This window comes from Anser brachyrhynchus (assembly GCF_964034855.1).
Source record: "Anser brachyrhynchus genome assembly, chromosome: 2".
NCBI lineage: Eukaryota > Metazoa > Chordata > Aves > Anseriformes > Anatidae > Anser > Anser brachyrhynchus.
This window is the reverse complement of record NC_137695.1, coordinates 23,941,279-23,950,348: the sequence shown is the minus strand read 5'-3', so window position 1 is coordinate 23,950,348 and position 9,070 is coordinate 23,941,279. Positions and strand designations below refer to the sequence as shown.

The 9,070-nt window shown below is 36.7% G+C and overlaps 1 protein-coding gene across 2 annotated transcripts in view; it reads right to left on the bottom strand.

The window, feature by feature from the left end:
* Positions 1-1,442: 1,442 nt before the first annotated feature.
* The window catches only part of ZNF804B (zinc finger protein 804B), a 235,734-nt gene continuing 228,106 nt past the window's right edge, over positions 1,443-9,070 (bottom strand). For both annotated transcript variants that reach the window (XM_080582452.1, XM_080582451.1), the window contains exon 4: positions 1,443-7,208. In XM_080582452.1, coding sequence (XP_080438578.1) covers positions 3,518-7,208 — 3,691 coding nt within the window. In that variant the 3' untranslated portion in view covers positions 1,443-3,517. The remainder of the gene's footprint in view (positions 7,209-9,070) is intronic.

Below are 9,070 nucleotides of genomic sequence, written 5' to 3'. Positions count from 1 at the left end.
TACTAGCCAGAGTATTATCCAGTTTTAAATATAAACTTAACACTTTTAAAATCAATCTGGTCAAATGACATTTTAATGCAAATTTGAACAACAAATATACATATTAAATGTATTCCAAAAGTGCCTCAGTTATGGGAAAAAAACAAACAAACAAACAAACAAACAACAACAACAACAAAAAACTGTCATCATTGTGAAACTCAAGAAACTTAATTATTGGAATTTTACAGCATGGATGACCTATTTCCTTGGATTATGGATGAAGAATATACAATCAAGCTAAAACAGTTATTTAACTTTGAGTGTATATATCTCTGCCACAAGGATTCTTAGTATAACTAAAATCAGAATTGTATCATGGCTCCATCCATCAGGCCCAGTTATGCTTTTAATAATAAACATGATGCATATTTAAAGAATATTACTGATGAAAAATAAAATGGCAGCAAGTAGAGCAAATACATCATCTCAGCTGTGCTGATAATTTTATTACATTTCTCCAAGAAAATCCCTTCTGTGTACTAGGAACTCTATTGGACATTCTCTTCATTGATAGTCAATGACTGCTGTTTTACTATTGTGTTGTTTCAGTCACTTCTTAATCTCTTTTTTTTCCCCCCTTCTACGTCTATCAAAATCCTAATTCCTATTGTTCCATGAATTAAGTTTAATTTTTATTGCCTATTCATTTGCCTTTCCAGATCATCCTTGTCAGGATACACAATGATGAGTGAATATCCTATGATTTGGTTCCTTCCTAGAATCCCATTGTATTGTACATGCATTAAGGGTAATGTGTATGCTTCCCATAAATGATCTACTTATTAGGATGTTGTTAAGTTTCATTTGATGAGTTTTTTTGCTGTGGGAATTTCTACAATAGTAATGTTATCTGCAAAAAAAATGATGAAAAATAGGTGCATATATATTAAATATGAGAACAGTCTGATTTCCTTATCACTGTTTTTCCTATCAGTGTTAACCGTTTATGATCCAAGAGAACTAGTACAGACAATAAAAAATGTTGGTTTATCTTGAATGGGAGCGAAATTGTGACAGCAAATTTAAAAATTTTTCTGTCTTGAAATAAATCTTTGAGGTTGGTATTAGCCCTGAACTAGTGGTAGGGGCTGTGCAAGTCAGTCAGCTTCTTCTAGAGCACAGGTTGACTTGCTCTTTTTAAATATACAATTCACACTCTTTGTACAGAATTATAACTATTTTTTACAAATGAACCTCTGAGAGAAGGAATTCAGTCTGAGATACCAAGTACTAATTTTCAGAGCTGATAAGTTGCATTCAGTGAAATATATTTGATTCACAGAAAATAAATTTCAGAAGTACATAAATTATATGTAAATTCAGATCTGATTTGAGGAACATTTCCAGTAAAAAATAAAAAGTAGAATTTTAAAACCATGGAGATATTTATTTTTAAAATCTTAAAAAAAAAAAAAAAAAAAAAACAAACATAACTGACTTCCTTAATTATGAAGCAATAATTTTAAATTTAAAAAAAAAAATCCCTACAACTAAACTAAGAAAAATTAAACCATAAAGATAATTAACTCCAAAATATCATGAACCCATTTTGTTAATGAAATGAATAAATCAGCTGGGAATGCAACCAAAAGACATTTGATGGGATCTGGTTTCACCAACCTCTTTTTCATTACAAAGTATTTTGCTTCTACTTAGTCTCCAGATTTTTTTTTCTAACTGTTTTTCTTTGATGGCTAAAATGTTAAGCAACCAAAGAAACTTTGACTTTGAAAATCAACTACAAAGTAAGCTATCACAATTTGTAAATACATTCAAAAAATTTGGCATAATACCAGTTTATGCTGAAGCAGCTGCTTTTAGAAATTAAAACACTTCCATTTTACTGCAATGGATCAATCTAATTTGATTAAAACTAAGTTAGAAAATTGGTCCTAAGTTGTATTTTAAATAATCAGCCTAATTGCAATTCTCAACTTCTTCAGATAGCTGGATATAATGGAATAAAATCCTCCAAACATTTTCAATGTGCTTTATATCAGTTCTGAAATATATATTAGTAATTGTGCACTACATCATTGCAAATGAAATTATTTCAGATGTTTCAAATCCAAATAAACAGGTATTCTCTGCCAGACACTTCACTGTCCAATTATATAGTCTAGCCACAATCATGATCTTAATTTCTTGCTAAATATCCCATGTCGAGTTAGTAATATTATAAAAATATCCAAAGTATACCATTCAAAGAGATGCCGAAGCCCTCACCTATTTTCAGAAACACACTTATTTTTAGAGATTTCAACTACACATTACCCTGAAAGTTAGACAGATGCAAGACTTCAGTTTGCAAGTTCAGTTTGGGAAGCCATGCTAGAGACTTCGCATGTTTGCTTAGATTCAGTACACCCTGTACTTATGAGAACTGTGACATGGTTTTTCATGAGACATGACCTGGAAAGCCAGTTTCTGCTCAGAATTCTACTTCTGTATTTTTATGAATTTCATCATGATTTTATAAAACCAGCCAGTTGTTTATGTTATTTGTGAAAAGGGTGAAATATATTTGCATGTACTTTGGGCAAGACTCTCCCCAACACGTCAGAGCTTTGTTGGCAAGAAAGAAGAGTTACTTTGAGGGCCAGTGACCTCCAAGGTTCAAGGCCTGCACTATCTGAATTGCAACTCTGGGCTGCTGCACCCCACCCCTGACATACCTTGTGCAACAGCCACAGCAGGCAATGCCAAAGATCTTGGTTTCATCACTTTCCTTCTCCTGCCTTCTCGGAAGCTTGGCTGGGGGAAAAATTTAGCAGTCTGTGCCAGCAAAGAACCCCCTACAATAAGGGGGTATTTTTTTTATGAATTTGTGGCCAGACTATAGTCCCTTTACACTGTCCAAGCAACATATCCCAGTGATAAAATCACTAAAGTAACTTTGAGATGTTGCGATGACCCTGTTCTTCCAATGTCAACTCATCGCCTACCACTATGAGGCTCTCCAAATTATGGCTGGGAAACAGAACAAGGTACTTGTGGTCCCAAGGTTTATCTTTTTGGCTCATTCTGAAAGGCCTTACACAGATCAAGCATTGCATTTACATGCTCATAAAAGCAAGCTTTTGAGGTGTGTCAAGATTGCACTACCTTAAATTGTGTTACTTTAAATCACCTGTCATTGTTGACGTTCTTTGTCTGTTGTGCCTGAGTGCTGTGGTCCTCTTCCTACAGACAGTCACAGGCTTCACTTCAGGCTGTTCTTTCTAAACTTTCTGCAACATGACATTAGCTGGACCCTGTATTTCTTGTGATGGTATCAGGACAGGCTTTAAAATTGCTTCTTTACTGTGATATGAGAAACTAATCAACATTCATATGCAGTCAGACAACACTTGTACTTTAAAATATTTGCCATTTTGTACAGCAAAACAGTAGATTTCCCCTCGGATACGTGATTGAACACTGGATATCTTTTTTCTTTAAATTTGTTTCTGGAGCCATGGTGCAATTGTTTGGGCTAGTTTAAATAACTAGAAACACCAAAAATTTCTTTTATTGTAGGTAACTGTTGGGTCTGGCTAGAGCAAGAATGATGATGGGAATCTTGACCTTGGAATAACGGATGAACAATGGGATTTGGATGCATAGCAGGAGGTGTGGCTGCATTCAGGTGTGGTGTAAATAAGGCTGGGATGTACGCAGCATGTGGCAGTATGGGGAAGTTCAGTGGGGAAGGGTGAGTAGGGGTGGTGGAGACAAAGTGCAACGGGTGTCCTGCCAGCAGAGCAGGGTGGGCAGGAATGAGGGTTGGTGTTAATGGAGAAAGTGATATAGGGGTGAAATGTGCCTGAGAGAGGGGATGGAGGTGTGCCAGGGAGAGATGGCTGCCATGGGGATGTACAGATGCTGAGAGAGCAAAGCGTTGCAGCAGTGTATGGTGGATGGTGGTGACAGTAGCATGCTGCTGAACAGGGATGGTGGGAACTGCTGGTGTTGCAGAGAAGGCAGCTGGTCCTGGGGCAGGCAAAACTTTCAGGTGTTTTGCCAGAAGTTGTTTCTGCATATGCTGCTGGGCTTGCAGCTGCAGCAACCTATATTTGTCTACTTCTTCTGGTGAGAATGTTATAGGCTGCTGTGTTAAAGGAGGGGAGATGGATTTAGTGTACACTTCTAGTTCATTTACTGTGTCATTGTAGTTCTGCATAGCATTGTCACAAAGAGAGTCTGAACTGCCTTCTGCCTGGTTCAAGTCCATGTTTACATCATGTAGTTCTTCTTTGGTCTCTGTTGAATTAGCAACAACAGAATATCTTTTAGAGGAAAAAGCACCAGGGAAATCATTTGGTACTGGGTCACAGCTTTGTATAAAGGGTTGTACTTCATTAATGAAGAGATTGGATTGTTCCTTTATTGCTGTGCTCCTTTTTACGCTCGGGCTCTGATAGCCTGTTCCTATTTGAATGATGTCTTTAAAAAGACAATGATCATAATCAGTCCCCATTGAATGAGCAACATTGGTTATCTCTGAAGCTTCAGATTTGTTTCTTTTCATACTGCCTTCCAATGGACTTTCATTTTGCCCTATGTCATTTTTACCTGTGCTTAGCAGTTTCTCTGGCAAAGGTAACATTGCTGTATCACCTACCGATGATGAAAACTGAACCGCAAAGTGACTTTGTGAAAGATCCTTTAATTCCATACCACAAATGTTTGAAAATCTTTCAGAATCATGCATTTGTTCTTGGGTTTTCTTGGACTGCACTCTTTCCAACAATAACTTGGCTGTCAGTGACTTTCTTTTTCCACATATGTCTTTTGCCAACGTTTCAGAAGAGCAGGTAGCAAAGTTTTTCATCTGGCTGTTTACATTCAGAGATTCATAATGTGTAGTTCCATCATTTCCTCTTTTGGTGTTAGAATCTCTTTCTGCATCCTCTTTTGTTTTATTCTCACAGTTATCAGTCTCTTTTGAGAAGGACCCTGCACTACTACCTCTTGATATTCTGCTTCTAGATGAGCTCTCGCTGCTTCTTGATTCTGTGGTGGGAGAACTTTTGGAGCCATTGTAGCTTCTACTTCTACTATTCACTCTGCCAAAATGCTGGTGTCTACATCTGCTGTGTTTAGATCTATCTCTGTGGTGTAAAACTTTATGTCTTGAACATCTTTGATATTTAATTGTGCCCCTCTGTGTGCAGTTTCTACTTCTGTGACTTCTAACATGGCAAAGATAATTATCATATGCATCATCAGAAGTAAAAATACAGTTGTGCTTTCTGTGTTTACATTTGTGCCTTTCAGCTGTCTTGCTTTTCCTTTTGCAACAAAAAAGCAAATGATTTCTGCTGTGATTGTTTGATGTGGGACTAGAGGAACTGCTCACGTAGCTACTTGTACTGCTAACCGAAGTGTCAGAATAGCTGGAATGTCTGTCAGAGGAGGACTTTTGAGGAGATGGAAATCTCCAGCATCTTGTAAAACTTCCACTTTCTTCATTTTCTGAATACCTGCTGTTCGAACCAGATTTATAACTAAGGAAACTTCCACTAGAATCTTTTCCACTGTCACTTATGTCACTACTGCAGCTGGCCACATCTTGAATGGATTTGCAGTCATTTTGGTTTTCATGAGTTTCTTCAGAATAAATTAAATGACATTTTGCAGCTTTAGTCTTTTTAATCCTAGACATAAAAGCAGAAAAGGAAATGCTTTCATTTCTAATGCTCTGTTTTTTTCTTTCACAGCTATGGAAATGATGCTTTAAAGATCTTTTCTGTGGTGTTGTATGAAGACCTTTTTCTGTCATATAATCCTTTCGTGAGACATCAAGGTAAGCAGGCACTTTAGGTATATTTTCATTCAAATAATCTGAAATATATTTTCGACCATTTTTGTTCATTTCTTTCCCTATGTCTGACTCAGCTTTTTGCTTGGCCTTTCTTGGATTTAGGGAACCTTTCATCTTCTTTGGTTTCAACAACTGATTATCTTGTTCATTTGACATTTGCTTGTGTTTTATTAAACCTGAGGCTTCATTTTCATCTGCAGTCTTATTTATAGAGTAGTCTTTACAGCCTTCTTTGTTTGTTTCATGCTGTTTACCATCTCTGTGATTTAAAGAGAGTCTGAAGTCAAAATACAATGGATTACAGCCATATGAAATACAGGGCTCAGTTTTTGTAAACAAAAGTAATTCTGTGGGCCACTGCAGAGCAGTGCTGCCATCTTTGCTCACTACATGGAGGAAAGGCAGTTCCTGGGGCTTAGCCTCTTTAACCACAGTCTCCCTAGAAAGCGATTCTGTATTTCCATTTGTAGTTTCTGAAACCTCCAAATATCTTTCCCTCTTTACCACCCCAGGACTGTCATTAATGTTGCTTGAAAATGTCAGCTCAGGCACTGGCTGTTGTGGGAGCTCAGGTAACTTGTTAGACAGTTCGGCATTGCTGTGCTTGTAGGTGTTTGGCTGTATGCAAAAACTGTTAGCTTGGCATGAAGGTGAAATGAGAGTTTCCAACAATTGCTCAGACTCATTCAGTTTACTCTCTTGATCTGCTTCTCTAAGTGAACCTGAAAAATCCAAATTTGAAAGCTGTATTTTGATTTTGGAAAATGAAGGATGAACACTGACCTTTTCTTCTATTTCTCTATCACTACTTTTATCATTTTCTTTTAGCATTTTAAGTTTCACAGCTCCATGACTTGATGCACCGTTATCCAAATCCACTTGGTCTTGTGGAATAGGTGGTTCTTTATCCAGGCCTGTTTTTATATCCTCTTCCAAAAGTGTGCCAGAACGACAGCCCTCAAGAACTTGCTTTGTTTTATGGTTGGGGGATTCAGTACAATCATTTCCTTCTTCAGAGTTCTCACTGAAGACTGATGCTGAGGACTCAAGCTTCAAAGGGACTTTTTTAGAAAATGAGAAAGACACCCCTGCCCTTTGAGAAGCATTGGTGCTATCTGGGAACACTTGTGAGACTTGATTTTGAAGCACGTGGCATCTTTTAGTAGGTGAATGGTGCCTGCTTATGATAAGCTGCTGTTTCTCTAGTATACTGCTGGAGAAACCTTGTCCTTCACTTGCAGTGGTGCTTTGAGAACCAGCTGTGACCATGCCACCCTTGTATAGGAAAACTCCATCTGGCGACTGCTGCTTTTCCATGACTAATCTGGGGGCTTTAAGCATTGGTCCATTTCCAGTGATGCTGTAAGAAAATAAATAAAAATATGGTTGTATTAATTAAGTAACCAAGTTAAAATAGAACACACATTTGGCAATACGTGTTTGGTAAAAGAGTGCCACTCATAAGACACTTCCACCCATAGCATCTGCAGAATCAGCCTCTGTAGCAGAAAAGGCAGTATTCTGCTTGCTTTGTGTGTGTGTAGGTTAAAGAGAAAATTTTATTTTACCTTTATATTATTCCACAATAAAGGATTTTGTGAAATATTCAGAGATATTAATGCTAATACTATCTCTAAACATTGGTGGGAGAACGGATGCAAGGTGGATTTCCATCAATATTAATGGCAACATCAGCACTCTCATTATCAACCACCATTTGGCTTTCTTTGTTGTACTTTCTCTTCCTGTACTTTACTTCAATTAATTACATTTTTCTTCTTCCCCAAAACTCTCAGATTTTTAATCTGGGGTTTACTTTTCTTGCACTTAAAAAAAATAATAAAATCAATGTATTCTAAGGAGAACTTAACAAACATGATGAATTGTTGTTTGTTTGCAATCTATGTTTAAATGAATGGAATGACTGGAATGACCACTGTCTTTTTCCATTAGAGACGATATGTACATAGCCACCAAAAAATGTTATTCCAAGTAATATTTTAAACATACATTTCATTAGATAAATTATCTACATTTGCTGTCAAAGCCTACAATACACTTACATGAAACAATTTTGGAAGCAGCTTCAGTAAAGAGTTTGATTAAAAATTAGAAAATATTTAAAAAAACTAAGTAAAATACAACTGCCAGATCTGCATAGCAGTTATCTATAAACAGGCTAGCATGTTTTATAGGTGCTATAAAAAGGCATTGATCTCCAGCAGTGGGAACAACATAAAGACTCCCTGGGGTAGGGTCACCTCAGAGTAAGAGAATATATATGCATTTCTGAGAATACATTTGCATTTGCCACAAACTTAGCATCAGAAGATACAAATCCATCCCTATTTGTATATCAGGAAGGAATTCTGTCTTGTAGAAAGCATATATAGAGATCTCTTTGAAAGTCTCCTTGGAATAGCAAAATAATTTTTTTTTCTCTCCCCAGTTTTTCTGTGCACCAGATTAACAGTAATTTTGTTGTCAGATTGTATTAGCTTGTTGTAAAGAACCCTGATGGAACCTGAGACACAGTATTGAGGGACAATAACAGTTGTGTCTGTGCACAAACTTTTGCCTAGCGAGGCTGACTTTCTGTCTTGCCTGGACAACAGCCAAGATTGCACATCTCAGCCATCCCTGAACTCATCTGTCATTACCAACAGGAATAGTGCGTGCTGTATTTCCAGGCTTTCTGTAAGGGATACGGGACTTGTAGCTCTTTCTATAAGCAGACCCAGTTGTTCCCTTCCTGTCTCATTCGGATCTGATTTTTTACTACTGATCTTATCAGTCTAAATCTAAAACTACATATTCAAATACATTGACAAAAAGGCATCTTTCCACAGGCAGTTACATTTCTTTCAGTAGATCTGTATGAAAATGGAGTTGTAACCATAAAAGTGATACATTAACACTAAACTGTTATATTTCAGCAGATTACTTAAAAGCAATTACATTGGCCAAAATGAGTGTATAATAAACTCTCAATGTTATTATTTCTAGGGTACTGTAAAGTTGATATGAATTAAAAAGGATGCCAGTTTAATTATCTACTTAACTCATCATGGTCATAGATTAACATAAACAATTGGTCTGGTAGCAATCTATTTTACTGAAGCATTCAGTGTCATTAAACAAAGGAGATTTCTCAAATGTAAGGCTTTATTAGTGTAAACTTCATACTGTATCTTGATATGCATCAATAGAACTAAAAGTACT